Below are 21,508 nucleotides of genomic sequence, written 5' to 3' on the forward strand. Positions count from 1 at the left end.
ACAGCTTCGTATGGCCATTACCAGCCTCCCACACTTCACATAGGTGTTCTGCAATTAGAGTGTGTGGCTGTGTCTCCTCAGGCCTTGCACAGCGGGCCTTAGACCTGCCCTGGGTATGGAGTTGAGGACAGTGGCACCCTGAACACCAGCCTGCCCTTTAGAATGGGGCGTCCAGATGATGGCATCCCCCGCTCACAGCAAATCACAGCGTGGTCTGCACTCCCAGTTGTGCACACACTCACCACGCTCGGAGTGCTCCAGAGCATGAAGAGCTGCCTAGGGAAAGCCTGCACCCCTCCCTTTCACATCACCTGCCCAGAGGCTTCTAAAGTTGCTGCTGTCCATTTTTGGGTTACATAAAGGTTCATGTCAGGAGTATGATGAGCAATACTTCCTACTCACGTGACCGAGTGGTATCCTCTCCCATTTGTGTTAAAATTGTTAGAGAATCTCTGTCTTGCAACAAAATAAGAGCCCCAAAATTGTGAGTTTGGTTCTGCATAGGCCTCTCTGCTCTGATGCTGCTTTGCTTTGTGCTTCGGTTTTGTTTTTCACCTTCTACCATTTGTTACCTTTGCTTTCTTCAAAGACCTTTTCACTGTGTGTGTGTGTGTGTGTGTGTGTGTGTGTGTGTGTGTAAGAGAGAGAGAGAGAGAGAGAGAGACCCTCCCTCAAGACTGAAGCTTTTGAAAACCCCTTCCTGTATTCTGACCACACTGACTGTCCGTGGCCCCTTAGGACAATAATAAAAGTAAGGAAATCGAGGGAGGTCTTACTTCCTCCCTTGTATTCTCTACTCTTCCTGCTTAGTGTTTATAACCCCTCAAGTCAGCGTATTTAGTAATTCCCTTTGAAAATACTGTTTTTATTTCCTTTAATTACTTCAAGCTGTTCCAGGTGCTTTTATTTCATAGACTGTGTTTATTTGTTTCAGTCCCAAGAGGAATTGCAGGAGTACTGCAGACACCATGAAATCACCTATGTGGCCCTGGTCTCAGACAAAGAAGGAAGCCACGTCAAGGTAAAGAATGTAGGGACTCTTTCATAAGTCAGCAGTCAGACCCTCGGGCTGTGTTTTAACTTCCCCTGAGGCCCTGGCCTCGGGTGTGGGTGGAAATCTATTACTTCACTTTTCCTTTGAATCGCGGGTCAATTATTGGAGAAAATGTATAGGATGAGACAATCTAAATCTGAACACTGTCCTTCAAGCTTAAATTAAAAAAAAAACAACCCCATGCTGCTTGTAGTTTTTTCCTCCTTTTCTCCACATGTTCCCTCTAAGAAAATCTGGAAAATTCCTTTGTGTTAAGCCACATACCATCCTTTTCTCACTGGTTCTCTGTACTCTGAATATCATGTGCCTTGCTGGGATATCTTTTATGGCCTATAAATTTATAGTTTTCATCAAATTTGGAATATTTTCAGACATTTTTTCAAGTATCTTCTGTCGCTTCCCTTTTCCTCCTGGGACTCTGATTACAGTATGTTAATCATTTGATATTGCCCTACAGCCCATCATTGCTTTTTTTTGTTTTGTTCCTCCCCCTCCCCACCCCACCCCATTTTTATTCTGGATTATTCACTAATCTTTTCTGCTATTAATCCCACCCAGGGCATTTCTTATTTCAGATAGTGTATATTTTCATCTGTACATTTTTAATTTTTTTATATCTTCTATTTTTCTCATCATAGTTCTTACTTTCTTTACATCCTTTATGAGATTTATAAATGACTTTAAGGTACTTGGGCATTAATTCCATCAACTCCAACGTCTCTGTGTCTCTTTTGATCTATTGATGCTTCTTCTGGCTATGACTCATATTTTCCTAACACTTTGCATACCCAGTTATTTTTTATTGGATGTTGAACATTATGAATTTCACATTTTGGGGCACTGGATTTTCATGTTCCTTATAAATACTGTTGGATTTTGTTTTGGGGTGCATTTAAGAACTGCAGATTCTGCTGGCTTCTTTCCAGGCTTGATTTTAAGCTTTTTTAGGGCAGTAGCCTTTTTTATTTTTATTTTTTAAAGATTTATTTATTTATGCATATAAGAGCTGGGGTACAGGCCAGAGGTGTGGGGGGGTGAAAGGATTCACCAGAGACAGAGCAGGGAACAGAACGGGCAGACTGACTGAAATACACTGCTGAGGGGAGCAGAGGGCGAGTCAGGTCTGCTGCGCCATGTGGGTAGCTCCCTGGCTGAGGGAGGGCGGTGGTGGAGGGAGGGAGCGGATCTAACTCATGCTGCTGAGACTGCGGACAGCTTCATAGGTTGCATCTTAACCCTTGCACCACCAGGCAGACCCCAGTAGCCTTTTTTAGAGTAGCCTTTAGCCTTGGCCTAATTTAGTTCCACTAAAGCAGATCCTGCCTGATGCCCTGTATATTATGAAGTCTCTCCAATCTGGCAAGAACAAGGAACTCTTCCCAGCCCTGTGAGTTCCAGAAATTATTATGCCTCCTCATTTCTGGTGATTGTTTCCCCAGCCTTGGTTTGATTCCTCTCACCCATGCTCAGGTCATTTCTTCTCCCAAGATACGAATGGACTCCTCTGCAGAGCTTCAGAAATGCTTTTCTCTGTGTGTAGCTCTCCCCCTTGGGTTTCTCTGCCCCATAGTTTCTAGCCCTCTTGGCCTACCCAACCCAGCAGACTCCTGCTCTGTTTAGGTTCCCCTTCCTGCACTCTGGTCTGCAGACCTCAGCTCAGGAAACCCCCTGCACTGTAGGGCTCACTGTGCCTCCCTTGTCGCCACTGCTTGTTGGCCAGTGTCCAAAAACCATTGTTCTAATATTTTGTGTTGTTTTCTAGTTGTTTAAGGCAGTTCTTGTAGGAGTTAATTCTTCATGGGCAGATTTGGAAGTCCCCACTACTTATTAGTCATAAAAGCCCCTCAGAGCCTCTGATCAAGCCTCTTCCAAGCAGTGGCTGCTCGTGCCATATTGCCAAGAGATAACCTTCTAGCATCTGCTTGATGATTCCAACATTGTAGCAGTGCTACAATGATTAGCAAATTAAAAAGCTTGAGTCACAATCAGCTTCCCAAAATTTACACTCAGGGGTACTAATTATGCCTCTACAGTTGTCAAAATACAAGTGTCTAATTCTTCCTCCTCCTCTCAACTACCTTCAAATAAATTTTAGGAGACAGCTACCATGCTACTTTGTATCCTCTTTTCTGATTTAAACATTCCAGTTACTTAGGCCATTCCTCCTAACATGGTTTCCAAATCCTTGACCCTCCTGGCTAACCTTCTCTAGACACACTTAACTTTGTCAATGTCTATATTTAAATGCGATACTATAATTTCAAGTATGAGCTCTAAGTATGTTCTGACTAAATGCTAAAGAGCTCTGACCTTCCTCAATTCAGATACCATACTTGTCTTAATATAACCAAAGTAACTCCTAGCAACTATTTTGCTCTTTGGCTCACACTGAACTATCATCCACTAAATCCCATTGGCCTTTTCACAGAATTTTCCATGTCTGGTTGGCCTTCTACAGTGAGGGTTTTAACCACAGCATTTCATATTTATCATTGTTAAAATGTGATCTTGTTCATTTTCGTACATCATCATTCCAGCCTGTCAGCTCTTTGACTTGCTTCTGCCTCTATTAATGGGGGGGTCGATAGCATCATCTTCATATTTTTAGGGCAAGACATCACATCATTCATGCATTCAGCAGGTGCATTTTAAGCATTCAGTGTAGGAGAGACTGAACTTTGGACCATGAATGGTACAGGATATAGTCAGTATACTGTAATCTGCTAAGTTAGCTCATGTTAAATGCCATCAGAGCCCCACAGAGAAAGTTCTGTTGAGGGCTCATCAACCTGGAAGAGTATTTCAGGGATAGCAGGGAAGTCTTCAGGATGGGAGTTGGGATTTATGCTAGACCCTCAGAGATGGGCAGGATATAATTACGTGCTGAAAGGGCCTTTAAGCAGAATAGCAAAGGTGGTAAGTTCTTTCAGTAGATTATCCCAAAGATAGCACAGGCCTACTATTCCTTTGAATAGTCTATTTGGGTAAAGCAGAAGGAAAATGAAAAAGGATGGATCAGTGGGAGAGAATGGTTCTAGCTAGATCATAGGGAGCCAAAATGCCCAACCAAGGAATTTGGACTTTATTTAGTAGCTAGTGGGAAGCCAGCTAGTGTGTTTTGGATGAAAGGAGTCATCCAAATTGTATTTGAGAAAAATTAACTGCAGAGATATATGGCATGGAATGGAGTATGGGAAAATGAAAGACACAGTTAGCAGTGTGAGGAGTGTCAGGTTATCCCAAGCCAAGGCTGGATATTGGCCATAAGAGTGAAGATAGCATAAAAGTGGGGTGGCAGGACTTGGGCTTGGAAAGGAGGGGAGTTGTAGAAACCATGGTGACTGACCAGCGGGAGATTTAAGGGGAATAATATAGGAAACAATCAAATGAAATAGCAGCTGGTTCATCTTGTCTTTTTTTTTTTTTAATTCTATAATCTATGCTAAATGATTCTAATCAAGACTGGGCTTCTCAGCGGCAGCACTTTGACACTTGGGGCCACTTAATTCTTTATTGTGAGAGCCTGTCCTGTGCATTGTAATGTTTGGCAGCATCTGGAGCCTCTCCCCACCAGTTGCCATTAGCCCCCCAACAGTTGTTACAACCACACACATCTCCAAACAGTCCACGAGGAGCAATACAGCCTCTGGTTAAGAACCACCAACTTAAACTATGAATTTAATAGGCTTACTGTGGTACTTTGATTCAGCTGACTTCAAAATGTACTTCAAAGTAATGGATCCATTTTATTCTTTTCAAGGTTAAATCTTTTGAGAAGGAAAGGCAAACAGAGAAACGTGTCCTGGAGTCTGATCTTGTGGACCATGTTGTGCAGAAACTAAGGATCAAAGTCAGTGATGAAAGGACTAGCAGGTAACTTAATGAACAAAAGCCCAGAAAAACCAGCTGCAACTCTCTATATAGAACTGACTATATTTTAAAAGTGAATTTGGTCCTTTTGAGAAATAAAGATAGTTCAGGTCTAATGAACCATTCTGTTGCTTCTGAATAACCCCAGCCGTTTATTGTCAGCCCCTATGCAGACTGGCTGTATCTTACTTTCATCGTAACATACCAAAGAATATTTTAGCCATTTTGAAAGGCCTATAGGGCCAAAATCTATCTGCAATTACCTTAGTTGGTCTGTTAATCAGTGAATTTTGTTAGTATTTTGTCAATGTATTTAAAAGGTTAATGTGTTCTGGGTCTAGATCTCATATACTCATGATAGGAGTGTAAATTGATTCAACTATGTGAAAAGGAGTTTAACAAAGTAAATAAAGCTTTAAACAAAAAAAAAAAAAATTGTCCCAAAAATTCCACTTTAAGGAATATATAGTAAATATTACTTAAGGATAGATACAAAAGGATATATATCAAGGCATTGTTTATATTATAAGTTCTTAAACTTTTTGATATCAGAAACCCTCTACACCCTTAATGATTTGAGAACCCCAAAGAGCTTTGTTTATGTGGGTTATATAATTGTTAAGAATTTAAACATATGCATATTTTAAAATAACAATAATAAACCCATTACATGCCAACCTAAGTAAAATTATTTTTAGTGGGAATGAACTTTATTTTCTGAAACAATAATAAAATAAGAAGAATGGCAGTTTCTCATTTTTGCAGGTATCATTAACACTTTTTTTGTGATCTCTTTAATGCCTTAACAGAAGAAACTAGTCATATCTGCTTCTGTAGTCAATATGTTGTAATATCATAGATTGTGTACTCTGAAAAATTTGATTGCATATTCATAAGAGAATGAGAGCAAAAAGGATAGTTAATGTTTTAAGATTATTATAAAAATAGTTTTGACTTTGCAGGTTTTCTGTAAAAGGAACTCAGGGACCTCCAGGTGATACTGGATCACACTTTGAGAATCTCTCACTTATAATATCACACTATTCATTGTAGATTTTTTGAATTATGGTAATCCAATGAAATTCTGTGTCAACTTTAAAAATGATTCTAATAAAGCTGAATTTATTGTCATGGAAGGATGTCCACAAATAGGCTGTATGGTATGATCCCATTTTTGTTTTAACCAACCCAACAGCTAATACATAGAAAAATGTCTCAAATGATGCACTAGATTTTTAATTGTAGTTATTTGTTTAGTGGGATTGTAAAGGATCATAATTTTCTTTAAGGTTTTCTATATATTTGCAACTCTTGTAATATGCTCATAAACAGAAAATACAAAACAGCCTACTGTTTTTGACTTTTATTGGTATTTCTCAACTACCAGCAATTTTCTCTCAGGGGACATTTGACAATGTTTTGAGACATTTTTTGCTTGTCGCACAGAGCGATGCGGTGGGTATCTAGTAGAGACCATTGGTGCTGCTAAACCTCCTCCTACACATGAGACTCACCAATACCCCCCTCTACCCATCCCAACAAAGAATTCTCTCACCCCACCCCATCCTATCTGCACCCAGTTTGAATAAATTCACCATCAGAATTTTTCTGAGGGAATATAATGTTTTTAAAGTCACCAGGAATGAGAATTACAATCCAACTCAAACTCTGAGGCTTAGGAAAAAAAATAGTTAAAATGATTAATAGCAAGTACAGGGGAACATTATTAAAACACTTAAGGACAGATAGGATTTAGTTTTAGCAGATAAAGGTTTAAAATCTTTCCTCAATGTGAATGGTTATTACTATGTTTTCCCAAGATAGGGTGCTATTGTGTCTCTCGAAGCCAATAAATTAATTCAGTCTTTGCAAAGAATATCCATTCACGGCTTTTGAAAGAATCTCCTTGTTTACCAAATGTTCTCCTGTGGGTGATAGCCAAAGGTTGCTGCCATAATGAAGGTGGGGCATGTTTCCTCCTATTGTGAGGGGAGCGGAAGGAACACCCATTCTATTTCATTGAAGTTATTAGCTTCTTATGTTGAGCCAGGATTTCAGACCCAGCTGAAGAAATCAAGAATGTTGTCTTTAAGCATATATTAATTTGAAATGGCATCCTATATTATATTTATTTGCTCTTGCCCTAAAGCATAAAAAGTACAATTTTTTGTTTTTTTTTCCCTGATGACCAATATTTATTAAATACCTTTACATTCAATTTAAAAAATGACTCACTATAAATGTAGCTCACTGTAACTTACCTTTGTTGTTTTTTGCCTTACTGGTTTCTAACTGGTTTTTGTTTGCTTGTTTTTAGAGAAGCTTCCGATAATCTTGCAGTGCAAAATCTGAAGGGGTCATTTTCTAATGCTTCAGGTATAATTACTAATTATAATCTGAACTTAGTCATGCCTGTGTTACTTCTGTACATTTGCTCCGAGCACCTAGGACTGTGGCTAACTCCTTGCTGCATCAGAAATAATTTTTCAAGTAACATATACAGTATAAATTGTACCAAATGCAACTTATCCTTATGCTTTGAAACCCAAGGTTAGGAAATGATCAAACTACGGGGAGCTTGGTGGTTCTTCTGATTCTGTGTCTTACTATCTTGTGATTTAGCTTCCTTCAACTCAGTTTATTGAATAGATTTAAATATGGATAACTGTCCTAAAATGTTTCCCCTTTTCAGAAGACTGAGCCCCTGGGAGAAAGATCCTACATATACTTGTGTTTCTCTGAAAGCCAAAAGGGAACAGTGGTGGTAGTTCTTCTACCTTTAATTTTCTATCTAGCAACCTTCCTGAAGCATCCCAGGAAGGGACATGAGAAGACATATTTGGCTTTACCAGTATTGGATCTTTTGGGTTCTTTTCTATTAGCCTTGACTTTCTGCCGTCATCATATTTCAGAAATTTAAAGGTGTATTAGCGTTTAGGAGAGAGTAAATTTTATTTTCTTAGGTTCATGAGGGTTTGGTATTCATATTTTGCCTCCCTATACCTTTGTCACCGCTTACCTCCACTCGAGAAGGCTGGTGGTCTTGACAGAAGCATCAAAATCGCTAAGTGTTGGGGTTTTGGGCTCCTCCTGGTTAAACACAGCTTTAGAGACAGAAAACAAAAGGCAGACCTAATCTAGCCCCTAGAGTCACACTAGAGTGGATTCGACTAATCATCTCCGCTGTCTCTGTTATATGTTATATAAAGTGGGTCTTAGACAAGACCATAAATTCTGAATCTGTCTGTCTCAGGTTTGTTTGAAATCCACGGAACAACCGTTGTTCCCATCGTGAGTGTGATCGCCCCAGAGAAGCTGTCAGCCAGCACGAGGCGGCGGTATGAAACTCAGGTATGCGGGCAGAGTTTCCTTCGCGTGCTAATGTGAGCTTAACAGGAGGAAGAAAACTAAGAAATAGTTTCCTGAAAGCAAATTGCTTCCCACTCTTTTATGAGTGGCTTCTGAAATTTGCATCCATACAAAGCATCTCTCTGGTGTGAGGATTCGGCCCCATCTGTCCTCCAAAGGGGCATCGTCAGTTCTCATTCTAGGTGGGCACCTGTTCTAAACAAAAACTTTGATCTGGCTCTGAGGGCTGATGAGGTTTTAAATAACACAGCAGAAGAGACTGCAGTACTTAAACTGCGTTGGATGTGCTATATGCCTGATTGTGTGCTAAGTGCCGTGTAAAGTATACAAGACAACTGACACAGCCCCAGTCCTCAGAGTTATTACAACCTGACAGCCATCTGCATTGTACAGTTAGTTGGAGAACAACAGAAACATGTACTGGAATGCTGAATTAAATGTAGTGTGTGTTACAGACACAAGGGGGAGTGAGAAGACAGTGTTAACATAGATTAAGAAAACAGTTTCATGGAGGTCATCCCTGAAGGATTAAACTTGGCAGAGGGGAAAGATTAGGGTGTGCCTAGTGGAAGGACAAGCGGGGTGCTACAGACAATGCTAAGGAGCACAGTGAGGACACTGGCTTCACTTGGGAAGATGGTGAGTGTTACGGAGGGGTCATTATTTAGAAATGAAATCAGATTAAAATAGTTTTGTAAATTCACCCGTTTCTCGGGATGCCGGGTAGAAACTCACTTGTTGTATCATTGTACGGCTCTCATCACTACATTTCAGTTCCGTGTTCTCATTGCTGTCACCTTCCTCTTTTCCCAAATTGGGCTTCATGCTACAACGGCCCTGCTTCCATGTGCACTTCTTCACTGCGCTGCTTTTCTTTTGTTTAAGTTATAAAGAAATAAAGTAGGTGGATTATTAAATGAGTAAGATAGGCTATAAAATCTCATTTCCCCTGAGCTCATAATAGGCTAGACATTTTGAGGTGGATTAAAAGCAAATCCTTAGATATTTAGAATCCTGTGTAGGCTAGATTGCTTCCTAGAACAGGCAATGGAGCTGCTAAGAAAGGTGGCCTGGTTTGACACGTTCTGGATTCTGACATGTTCTCTCCTTGCTAGGTGCAAACCCGACTTCAGACCTCCCTTGCCAACTTACATCAGAAAAGCAATGAAATTGAAATTTTGGCTGTAAGTGACTAACATTTTGAGGATGCTGGCAGAGCATGGGCAGAGCTTTCCTGCAGTGTCACCAGTGTTAGAATACAAGCCTCTTGTCACTGATAAGAGCCATGTGTAATCTAAATCTGTTAAAGAATTGGGGAGAAAATTGATGGGTTTTTGTTCTCTTGCTTTCTACTGAAAAGGGTGGAGGGTGGAAACGAAAAAAAAATTCATTTTTCTAAGTATTTCAGGCTTTTACTTCACTAAGCCTAGACCAAGAACAGGTAGCTACAGTCAAACCTTTGCTACAGGGGTGGTATGTGGAGACAGGGAGTATGAGGTTGCCGGAGCTGAGATTTTACCTCTGCACAGTTCACTAAGTCCATTTTATATAGCACAGTAACACCTCAGACCCTGCCGACCCTATTTCAGTTGCCCCATCCAAAGTGACACAATAATCACAAACCAGTACGTGCTGCCTGAGATTCCTGACAGGTGACATACATTTCTGTGTATCAACAGGTGGATCTACCCAAAGAAACTATCTTACAGTTTTTATCACTAGAGGTAAGAGATGAACTCTTCTGTACTGTGACCTTTAAAATCCCAAAGATTTGCCCTTCATTTGCCAGAATCATATTAAAATGGCATTATTTTCCTAATGATATTGAGTATTTTTATGGCGGTGCCAAGAATTTAGTAACTTTGTTCCTTTTATGTGACAAATACATTACTGTGTCATAATTTGAGGAAATCATACTTTCCTAGTGACTTTTTAGAGATACATTATTTAATAAACACCTGTGTTTTTACTGTTTTAGGCTCTGGCAGTCCTTGTTCTGAGCCTTTTACAAATATTAACTCATTTAATCATAACAACTCTAAGGAGGTACCATTATTATCCCCATCTTACAGATAAATGGGAGCAGAGAGGTTAAATGTCTTACCCAAGGTCACCCAACTAGCAAGTAGCAGAGCCGGATGAAAATGAACTTTGCTCCAGAACTAACATTTCATACTACATTATCTGTTGTTGTCTTATAAATAAGTATATACCACTGTACTCAATGTCCTGTTTTGTGATCCATGCAAATGGATGCACATCAGGGTAGCATCTCCATGTTGCAGAGTAAACAAGAGGCAAAAATAATTGGTCCAAAGCCACATTAGCGCCCTGGGGCTGCAGCGCTGTTAATCAGGTTCTGATGAGGCAGTCTTGTTTTAAAGAAAACCAGTGCTTCAAAGGAAGAACCCCAGCAATCTCTCTGCATCTTATTTCTTCTCACATTTTGAAGGGGGAGAAGGCACTGACATTTCATGATGTGAGCCCGAGAGGGCCAGTTAATAAATCCTAGTACCTGCTGTTAAGGCTTATCTGCTTTTTTCCTAGTGGGATGCTGACGAACAGGCATTTAACACAACTGTGAAGCAGCTGCTGTCACGCCTGCCAAAGCAAAGATACCTCAAGTTAGTCTGTGATGAAATTTATAACATCAAAGTAGAAAAAAAGTAAGTTATCACTTAGGCATAGGTTTCACATGGGTTAAAATTCAGGGAGGAGCTTTATTTTTTTTTTTTTTCTTGAATTAATATTCCTAACTCACTAGTTTTTTTTTTTTTTTCCCAAGATTTATTTATTTATTTGTTTGTTTATTTATTTATTTATTTATATAAGCACTGAGCACAGTCAGAAGCGCGGGAGGGTGAGAGAATTTTACCAGAGCCAGAGCAGGGAGCAGAACCGGCAGAGGGACCGAGGTACACTGCTGAGGGGAGCAGCGGGCGGCAGGAGAGGTCTGCGCGCCATGTGGGACCCTCCTCCGGTGGCCGGGGAGCAGCCGGGGATTGAACCGGCGCTGCAGAGGCTGTGGGCAGCTTCACAACCCAGCGCTCAACTGCTGCGCCACCGGGGAGGCCCCAAATTCAGGGAGGAGTTTTAGAATGTCACCTACTTTGTCTTGTTAAGGTTTGGCTGATAAGCTATTTTAAGTTACAACTGCACTGGCAACCAGTAAATCTTGCTCAGGATTGTGAATCAGCCACCATGATCTTGTCAGTAACAAGTAACAAAAGTCATATTAGCACTCTGGGGCTAACAGTTCCAGAAGCTTTCCAAATTATAATTTTATTTACCCAGATACTCACTTCCAGAAATGTTTAAATGAAAGAAGACATGATTATCTTTCATGTTATCATCTGCCATAAAACTGCTGTTAAAAGACAACAAAGGGGGCTCCCTGGTGGCGCAAGGGGTTAAGCACTGCACTGTGAAGCAATCCACAGCCTCTGCAGCATGAGTTCGTTCGATCCCCGGCCAGCCAGGGAGAAACTCACATGGCAGACCTCTCCTGGCTTGCCCGCTGCTCCCCTCAGCAGTGTATTTCAGTCAGTCTGTCTGCCTGTTCTGTTCCCCGCTGTCTCTGGTGGATCCCCTCACCCCTTGCATCTCTGGCCTGTACCCCAGCTCTTGTATGCATAAATAAATCAATCTTAAAAAAAATTAAAAAAAAAAAAGACAACAAAGCCTGTGAGGTGAGTGAGTAGTGGTCTCTTTATGTAGAACCTTATACTGCAGACTCCTAGCAGTTACAGCTTCTGTAAAACATGTTAATGAATCGTCTTCCATTTGTTTTTGATTAAACAAAACTCCTACAGTTAAATGTCCTAAAAGTAAACTCAATTCTTCACCCATGCCAACCTTTTCTCTTTTGCAGGGTGTCTGTGCTGTTCCTGTACAGCTATAGAGATGACTACTACAGAATCTTATTTTAATCCTAAAGGACTGTCTTTACATTGTTCGGACAGGAGCTGATGCTATGAAGTGTACATTCATTGTAATTTTAAGTTAACTTTATGAAGCTATTCTTCAGCTTTGAGCTTTGTCATTTTTTTCATGTATAGTATATTGTAAATTTATCTTTGTAAATATAATAAATGCTTTCATATATCTGCTGCCTTTTAATTAATTGCATATTAACACTATAGGTTTTATGAATCTGGAACACAAGAAAATAGTCTTGTTCTTTCCTTAGCCCTATTAAACACAGGAAAATGACCAAAATAAAGGTATAAAGAAACCAAGTATCATCATTAACTTGGAACCTCTATTCTTGATGATTTTAAAACATGAACATCCTAAGTTAGTTAATAAAAGCAAATACTTATATTTGGCTATGAGAAACTCAAGTTTGCTAAAGGAACTATGGTAATAAAATTACGCAGCCATTTGGACAGAATATCCACGAGATACTACAACTTTTCATAAAATTGTCAAGTTTTAATTCCAGTGACCCAGAAGATGGGCTAAAGCCTATTTAGGATCACATTAGTCCAAAATTAGTAGTCATTGACAGAAACTAACATGGGATGGGAAAAAGAACAAAGAGATGCTCGGTGTTGATAAACAGGTTTAATGATGATACATTGCTCTTCGCACAGATGGCTACAGAGACTTTAAACTATCATCCAGGAATTTACAACCATGCAACAGAGATCAGTTAGCCATCTAAAACAAACTGGCTTCTTACAACTACCCTGTAAACACAGAAGCCCTTCTTTCATCCAGAATAACTCTTATCTCACATAAGGACAGTTATTTTAGGGGAACCAGAGATCTAGCCTTGTGGCCAAAAGGAAAAACAGCAATTCAGTGGTTAATTGGTGAAAGCTGGAAATCAGGTGTCCTTCACTGTGCTGCTTTGCTCTTCTTACTCTTGCTCTTTTTGTCCCTCTTCTTCAGACCGTCCATGTTAGCTCTCAATAGGTTTGAATAAGCCTAAAAGACACAGAGCACAATATTAGTGGAAAGCTGCCAATTCATGGGGCAGCTGTCCCATAATAAATCTATTTCCATAATAGACTTAGGGTAGCCCAAATCTGAAGGCTAAAATAAAAAAAGTAAAATTCCATGGGACACTGAAATATCTAAAGGAAAAGGCCATAAAAGAAAAACACTCCCAGAGTCTCCCTGGTGGTACTAGGGGTTAAAGCATCGCGCTATGAAGCAGTCCACAGTCTCAGCAGCATGAGTTCGATCCCGGGCCGGCCAGGAAGAAACCCACATGGCGAGGCAGACCTCTCCTGTTTTGCCTGCTGCTCCCCTCAGCAGTGTATTTCAGTCAGTCTGCCTGTTCTGTTCCCTGCTCTGTCTCTGGTGAATCCTCTCATCCCCCACATCTCTGGCCTGTGCTCCAACTCTGTATGCATAAATATATAAATCTTTAAAAAAAAAAAAAAAAAGAAAGAAAAGAAAAACACTCCCAGTATAGTAACTTTCAAATACAACCCTTCAGAGTAAGTCGTACATTTTAAAATAAGCAATAAGGGAAAATTGCAGGCAACTTCCTGTTCAACTCTACTATAGGTAGAGCATCTGTGAAGCCCACGATGACAAAATGTGAGAAAATTAAAGGTATTATCTAAACTAAAGATATTATCAACTTGTACTTATCAAATATTGGTAAAACAAAGGAGAGCAGCGAACCTAAGTATCGCTCTCAATCTAGTGTTCAGTATCGCCAACTCCTGCCCTGAGGAAGGGAAAGTAGGAACACCAGAAACTCACCATCTGAAACTTATTCACTTCTTTGGAGCTCACCTGGAAAAGGGGAGAAAAAAAGATCACCCTTATTTTCCATAGAGGGGTCCTCTGCCTCCAGATGGTACCTCTGTAGCCAGATGATAACTCAAAGCCTCATAATGACAACATTCTAATCTTTATGTCTTCCCTATTTCAGGGGTTATAATCCACAAAAGTCTACTTTGACACTGCATTTTCCTCTGCCTGAGGAACGAGGAAAGTAGTTCCACATGAAAAATGCACCAACATGGAAAAGAAGGTGGAAGTGGGCTCTGAAAAGCAGCTGTTAGTCAGCTTTACTGAAATCTCTCACACATGGCAATGACGTTATCTTCCCTAGGTTCTGAGGGCTGTCAAAGGAGTCCAACTCTCTCAAGGTACCAACTCTCACACAGAGCTGTGTTTGCTACATGAACCACAAAGATGAAAGAATAATCAGCTTAAAAAGTAAAAGTATCAAGTACTACCAAAAACTACACTTTCAAAGTCCAGCACAGTAAAGGAAGAAGGATTTGAATATGCCAACTGCCTCCCACAGTGCCATTAAAAGTAAGGACCATGGCCTTCCTTGCTGGTGGCACAGGGGTTACAGTCTGAGCGCTATCAAGCTATCACCAGCCACTGCTGCAAGAGTTAAACCTATATGGCAAAACAGACCTCTCCTGTCTTGCCTGCTGTGCCCCTCACCAGTGTATTTCAGTAGACTCTCCTGTTCTGCTTCCTACTCTGTCTCTGGTGAATCCTCTCATGCCCTGCACCTCTGGCCAACACCCCAGTTCTTCCACACAAAAGACAAGTAAAATAAAATCTTAAATCAATAAAATTCTTAAAAAAACCCAAACAGTAAAACAACAACCTGTGCAATAGGGAAAAAATGTTTACAAATCACTTATCTAGAGGTTACTATGCAAAATATATAAAGAGGGCCTCCCCGGTGGCGCAGCGGTTGAGCGATGGGTTGCGAAGCTGCCTGCAGCCTCTGCAGCGCTGGTTCCATTCCTTGAAGCCTGGCGAGGGTCCCACATGGCGCGCAGACCTCTCCTGCCGCCCGCTGCTCCCCTCAGCAGTGTATTTCATCAGTCTGCCTGCTCTGCTCTCCCCTCTGGCTCTGGTGAGTTCTCTCACCCTCCCGCGCTTCTGACTGTACCCAGTGCTTGTACAAATAAATAAATAAATCTTTAAAAAAGAAAAAAAAAAAAAAAATATATATATATATATATATATATATATATAACTCAAAAGCAAAATAACCAAATAATACAATTCCAAATGGGCAAGGGTGGGGGCTCCCTGGTGGCGCAAGGGTTAAGATGCAACTTATGATGCTACCTGCAGCCACTGAAGCATGAGTTCAATCCCCGTCCAGGGAGCTGACCCACATGGCCAGCAGACCTCTCCTATCTCGCCCGCTGCTCCCCTCAGCAGTGTATTTCAGTCAGTCTGCCTGCCTTTTCTGCTCCCCACTCTGTCTCTGGTGAATCCTCTCACCCCCCACACCTCTGGCCTGTACCCAGTTCTTGTATGCATAAATAAATAAATAAATCTCTAAAAATAAATAAATAAATAAATAAAAATGAGCAAGGGATCCAAATAGACATTTCTCCAAAGAAGATGTACAAAACACCAATAAGTACATGAAATGATGCTCAACATCACTGGTCATTAGGGAAATGCAAATTAAAACTACAATGTGGTATCACTTCAGGCCTGTTACGCCATCATCAAGAACAAAAAAAGCTAACAAATACTGTCAGTGATGTGGAAGGGAACCTTTGTGTACTGTTGGTAGTACTGTAAAGTGGTATAGCCATTACGGAAAACAGTATGAAGGATCCTCAAAAACTCAAAATAACAACTACCATATGATCTAGCAATTCCACTTCTGGGAATATATCCAAAGGAAACAAAAACACTAACTCTAAAAAATTCTGCACACCCATGTTCACAGCAGCATTATTTGTAATAGTGAAGACATGGAAACACCTAAGTGTTCATAGACAGATGATACAGTTGTGGTATATTTGTATGTGTGTACGCACATAAATACACAAATACATATATACACTTACAACAGGACGCTTCAGCTAAAAGCAAAAAATCCTACCATTTTTTGGCAACTTGGATAGACCTTGAAGGCATTATGCTAGTGAAATAATACAAAGAAAGACAAATACTGTATGATCTCATTTATATGTGGAATCTAAAAACAAAACAATCAAGACTCAAACTCGGGCCTCCCCAGTGGCGCAGCAGTTGAGTGCTGCGTTGCGAAGCTGCCCGCTGCCTGTGCAGCGCCGGTTCGATCCCCGGCTGCTCCCTGGCCACCCTGGAGGAGGGTCCCACATGGCGCACAGACCTCTCCTGCCGCCCGCTGCTCCCCTCAGCAGTGTACTTCGGTCCTTCTGTCTGCTCTGGTGAATTTTCTCACCCTCCCGCACTTCTGACTGTACCCAGTGCTTGTATAAATAAATAAATAAATAAATAAATCTTTAAAAAAAAAAAAAGACTCAAACTCACAGACCGTGTTTACCAACAATGGAAGATAGAGCGGGAAGGAATAGCAGGAAGATGATCACAACGTACAAATTCAACTATAATAGGGGTAATGACTATAACTAACTTTGCTGTATTATATACAGGAAAGAGAGCAAATCCTAAGAGTTTTCATCAGAAGAAGAAATTTTTTTTTACTATATCTATGAGAAGACAGCTGAAGATAGCTGAAGATAGCTCATATATAAATCATCATTCTGTATTCCATAAACTTAAATAGTAATTCTCAGTTATTTCTCAAAACTGGGGGAAGTGGTTCACATGTGCCCCATGCTGAGTCACAGAGTTAGGAATCCAGCCTCCCTGGTGGCATAAGGGGTTGGGCACCACACTATGAGGCAGTCCGCAGCCTCTGCAGCACAAGTTTGAGCCCCCGCCAGCCAGGGAGCTACCCACATGGCACGGCAGACCTCTCCTGTCTCACCGGTTGCTCCCCTCAGCAGTGTATTTTGGTCAGTCTGCCTGTTCGGTTCCCTGCCCTGTCTCTGGTGCATCCTCTCAAACAACCCCCCACCCCCAGCCTGTACCCCAGCGCTTGCATGCATAAATAAACAAACCTGAAAAAAAAAAAACATAGGACTCCAACTTACCACAGTGCTGATCTTCTTTTTCCCATCAGTAGCTCTTAACAGACACTTGTTGTCAGAGGGCTCAAACCCCTCCACCGAGCCCTTCCTTGGAATAGGTTTAGTTCGACCATCATCTGCATGAAAAATACACCGTAGTGAGTACAGTCACAGCCGCTGTGGACAGGGACCCGGCCCGAGAAGGGACACGACGTGGACAGCTCTCCCCTTCCACTACTCTAATTTTGTTAACCACATCACTCATGGTTTCGCCAACCTCGGGGCACGACTCGGTACTTCCAGGAACCCAACACCGAGACATGGGGGGAGTCCACACCCCCCGTGGTGGGATCAGGAGCGGGGCCGGGGCGGGGGGGAGGGGGGGGAAGGGGCCGGCGCCGGGTGGGCGGTGAGCGCCGGCGCCCCGCACCACCCGAATCCCATGCAGCCCCTCCGTCCCGGCGCCGGCGGACAGGCGCCACCGGGCCTCCCCGACCCGGGGCCACCGCGCCGGGGCCGCCCGCTGCTTACACTTCTTCAGGGTGATGAAGACGCTGCCCGACAGCCGGCACTTCTGGAAAAGCCTGGTCAGCTCCGACAGGAACTAGAACACACAGCCCTGCCCGTTAGGAAGCCTCAGCCCCCGCCCGCCGTTTCTACCCCCAGCCCCTGCCGCAGGGGCCCGAGGGCCCGCACGAAGCCCCGCGCAGCACCGCCCCGCGCGGGCCGGCTCGGGCGATACCTGCTCGCTCTCCAGCAGCACCATCCCCGCGCCGCCGGCTCCGCTCGGTCAGCGTAAGCCCCTGCAGGGGGAGCCGGAAATTCCGGCCAGCCTGGGCGGGACTTCCGCTTCAGGGTTCTACTCTCTCCACCAATCCCTGAGCCCGCCCGCCCCGCGCCTGCGCTCTGGCGCGCCCCCTCCTGGCGGGATGGAGGGCCTTTGTGGTGACCGAGAGTTTCGCTGAAAGAGCCTTTCACCCCAGAATGAGGAAGTGAGAGCAGAGAAAGATTTTTTTTTTGAAAGATTTATTTATTTATGCATACAAGAGCTGGGGTGCAGAGGGTGTGTGAGAGGAGTCACCAGAAACAGAGTGGGGAACAGAACAGGCGGAGCCACTGAAATACACTGCTGAGGGGAGCAGTGGACAAGTCAGGAGAGGTCTGCTGCGCCATATGTGGGTCTCCTCCCTGGCTGGGGATCGAACTCGTGCTGCAGTGGCTGCGGATACCTTCATAGGTTGAGTCTCAACCCCTTGCGCCACCAGGGAAGCCCTAGATTTTTTTTTTTTTTAAGATTTATTTATGCATACAAGAGCTGGGATGCAGGCCAGGGGGGTTTTGCAAGGGGGTTTTACTTAGACTATGTCAGGCACTGTTGCAGGAGTTGGGGATACAGAGGGTTGCAAGACATGCTGGAACTTGGATTGAAGGAGTAGGGAGGAAGGCCTCCCTGGTGGCACAAGGGGTTAAGGCTAGTACTATGAAACTATCTGCAGCCTCTGCAGCATGAGTTCGATCCCTGACCTGCCAGGGAGCTACCTACATGGCGCAACAGACCTCTCCTGCCCCACCTGCTGCTCCCCTCAGCAGTGTATTTCAGTACATCTGCCTGTTCTGTTCCCCACTCTCTCTGGTGAATCCTCTCACCCCCGCACCTCTGGCCTGTACCCCAGTTCTTGTATGCATAAATAAATCTTAAAAAAAGAAAAGTTTTATTTTTTAATTTTTTGGTGAAATCATGAAATATCTGAAGTGCCTAGTACATGTTCAAGAAGAACTATCAAGTGAGCAAGTGACATCTTTGGAACTCAGTGAAGAGGTATAAGTTTTGTATTTTTTTTTAATATTTATTTATTTTTATACAAGAGCTGGGGTACAGCCCAGAGGCGCAAAGGGTGAGAGGCTTCACCAGAGACAGAGCGGGGAGCAGAACAGGCGGACGACTGAAATACACTGCAGAGGGGAGCAGTGGACCAGACAGGAGAGGTCTGCCACCATTTGGGAAGCTCCCTGACTGGCCGGGAATTGAGCCCGCGCTGCAGAGGCTGTGGACAGCTTCACAGCGCTGTGCTCAACCCGCTGCGCCACCGGGGAGGCCTGAAGAGGTTTAAGTTTTAATGAAAGTTTACCTCATCAGGATTAGCCCTCAGTGTGGAAAAATCTTACTGCTTCCTGTGGACTCATTCACTCACCAATTCAACCCAAGAATCAGCAGTCATACCAACCACCCTCAAGGCTCTCCCATGACAAACTAAACCACTCCAGTAGCAGGAATACCCAGTCTGCCAGTTTTAGTATTGTACTGGGGCCAGGGCTATTCACCTACTGTGCTTTAGCTTCTATTTTTCAGTGGGACACAATTAAAAGTAACTTTCTGAAGTAACTTCTGAAGTTGAATGGGTCTGGCTTCATATCTTGCCTCTACTATTTACTAATTATGTGACCTCAAGCAAACTTTCAAAGCCTAAATCTCTTCATTAGCAAGATGAGGATGACAATAATAGTAATTACCCTAAATATGTCATGAAGATTTTATTAACTACTATACTTAGGTCCCTTAGGCTTGCTCTAATATGGTAAATACACTTACATTTAAATTAAAATATGGGGCCTCCCTGGTGGCACAGTGGTTGAGCCCTGGGCTGCGAAGCTGCCTGCAGCCTCTGCAACGCTGGTTCGATCCCTGGCCGCCGGGCGAGGGTCCCACATGGCACGCAGACCTCTCCTGCCGCCCCGCTGCTCCCCTCAGCAGTGTACTTTGGTCCTTCTGCCTGTTCTGCTCTCTGCTCTGGCTCTGGTGAATTCTCTCACCATCCCTCGCTTCTGACTATACCCAATGCTTGAATAAATAAACAATTTTTTTAAAAAACCCTTCCATTTAAAAAATTAATTAATTAATTAAAGTAAAGTAAATATAAGAAAAAATTAATTCTTTAGTTACATTAGTGATATTTAAAAGATTTAATAACCACATGTGGCTTTGAAAGTGCAGATACAGAGCATTTTCATCATCACAGATTCTATTGGACAGCAGTAGATAGCACTGGAGTTCATAAACAGTAATAAACAGCATTATTATTTATATACCAGCTATCTTCCATCACTGGACAGCACTATCTCGACTTCTGTCATTTTCCTAATACCACCTAGACAGGTTTTTGCAACCCAATTGCGAAAGTGTGTGGAGGCTTCTCCACGCCACCAAACAATGCTGGATTCTCGGGTGTCTGAGAATCCAACTTAGTGACAACACTGTCTCACTGAAGGTAGCATCAGGGTAAGGGCCCAGTCTCCCAAGAGTGCCCTCCTCTTCAGATGTGGGCCACAAGCCTGGGCTTCTGACTGACTCGTCCCACGGTTATCGGGTAAGAAGGAGGGATACCCCGGAAACCCCAAACCAGCCTGTTTTAAATAGGTTCTGCCATCCTCCTCATCAAGACAAAACATACTCTAGTGTGTAAGACCTTCAGTGGAAAGAAACCTTAATACAATCAGTGTGCAATGCAGAGAAGATAAAGAATATAGTTAAGGGCCTCCTGGTGGCACAAAGGATTAAGATGCAACCTATGAAACTGTCCGCAGCCTCTGCAGCATGAGTTCAATATCCAGCCAGGGAGCTACCCACATGGCGCAGCAGACCTCTCCTGTCTCACCCACTGCTCCCCTCAGCAGTGTATTTCAGTCAGTCTGCCTGTTTTGTTCCCCACTCTGTCTCTGGTGAATCCTCTCACACCCTGCACTTCTGGCCTGCACCCCAGCTCTTGCATGCATAAATAAATACATAAATCTTTAAAAAAATATATAGTTAAAGTAGTTTCCAATTAAACAAAAATTTCTCATTTCTTCTCCCCCCGCCTCACCCCCTGACCTTAGGTAAATGCCCAGGACTGCTGAGGCCCAGAAGCCTGCCACGAATCTAAGGTATCGTCTGCTGGGGACCCATAGGAAAGAGGCACAAGGGGCCAGGTAAGTCTGGAAGGAAAAGAGCAAAATCAAAACCCATGTCAAGATAATGTCTGCTGGGGCCTCCCTGGTGGCGCAAGGGGTTAAGTCTCAAGCACTATGAAGCTATCTGCAGCATGGATCCCCATTGATCCCCAGCCAGGAAGCTAACCCACATGGCGCAGGGGAACTCTCCTATCTAGCTCACTGCTCCCCTTAGCAGTGTGTTTCAGTCAGTCTGCCTGTTCTGTTCCCCACTCTGTCTCTGGTGAATCCTCTCAGCCTTCTTCCCACCCCTACCCCACCTCTGGCCTACACCCCAGCGCTTGTATGCATAATAAAAAAAGGCTGCCTTTGTCAGCCTCCCCAGGGCCTCTCCCCCATGTCTTTGTCTCTTTCAAGTGTCTCTTGTGTCCAT

General features: G+C 42.9%; 2 protein-coding genes across 4 annotated transcripts in view; one reads left to right on the plus strand and one right to left on the minus strand.

The window, feature by feature from the left end:
* Nucleotides 1-12,529, plus strand: part of EIF2AK4 (eukaryotic translation initiation factor 2 alpha kinase 4) — a 97,344-nt gene extending 84,815 nt beyond the window's left edge. For both annotated transcript variants that reach the window (XM_037502196.2, XM_037502197.2), the window contains 8 exons: nt 935-1,021; nt 4,815-4,927; nt 7,242-7,300; nt 8,178-8,275; nt 9,409-9,477; nt 9,973-10,017; nt 10,841-10,959; nt 12,165-12,529. In XM_037502196.2, the coding sequence (XP_037358093.1) occupies nt 935-1,021; nt 4,815-4,927; nt 7,242-7,300; nt 8,178-8,275; nt 9,409-9,477; nt 9,973-10,017; nt 10,841-10,959; nt 12,165-12,222 (648 nt within the window). In that variant the 3' untranslated portion in view covers nt 12,223-12,529. The remainder of the gene's footprint in view (nt 1-934; nt 1,022-4,814; nt 4,928-7,241; nt 7,301-8,177; nt 8,276-9,408; nt 9,478-9,972; nt 10,018-10,840; nt 10,960-12,164) is intronic.
* Nucleotides 12,530-12,687: 158 nt separating this feature from the next.
* Nucleotides 12,688-17,978, minus strand: SRP14 (signal recognition particle 14). Of its 2 annotated transcripts, XM_037502198.2 has the most exons (5): nt 17,891-17,977; nt 17,680-17,752; nt 17,173-17,285; nt 14,015-14,047; nt 12,689-13,225 (listed from the first exon to the last, which is right to left on the minus strand). In XM_037502198.2, exons 1-5 carry the CDS (start codon nt 17,912-17,914, stop codon nt 13,136-13,138), a joined length of 333 nt encoding a protein of 110 aa, XP_037358095.1. In that variant the 5' UTR covers nt 17,915-17,977; the 3' UTR covers nt 12,689-13,135. The 2 variants fall into 2 exon arrangements, with proteins under 2 accessions (XP_037358096.1, XP_037358095.1); XM_037502199.2 differs by lacking the exon at nt 14,015-14,047 and having other exon boundaries at nt 12,688-13,225; nt 17,891-17,978.
* Between the last annotated feature and the right edge of the window lie 3,530 nt (nt 17,979-21,508).

The sequence above is a fragment of the Talpa occidentalis genome, unplaced genomic scaffold (assembly GCF_014898055.3).
Source record: "Talpa occidentalis isolate TD23 unplaced genomic scaffold, MPIMG_talOcc4v2.1 talOcc4.11, whole genome shotgun sequence".
NCBI classification, from domain to species: Eukaryota; Metazoa; Chordata; class Mammalia; order Eulipotyphla; family Talpidae; genus Talpa; species Talpa occidentalis.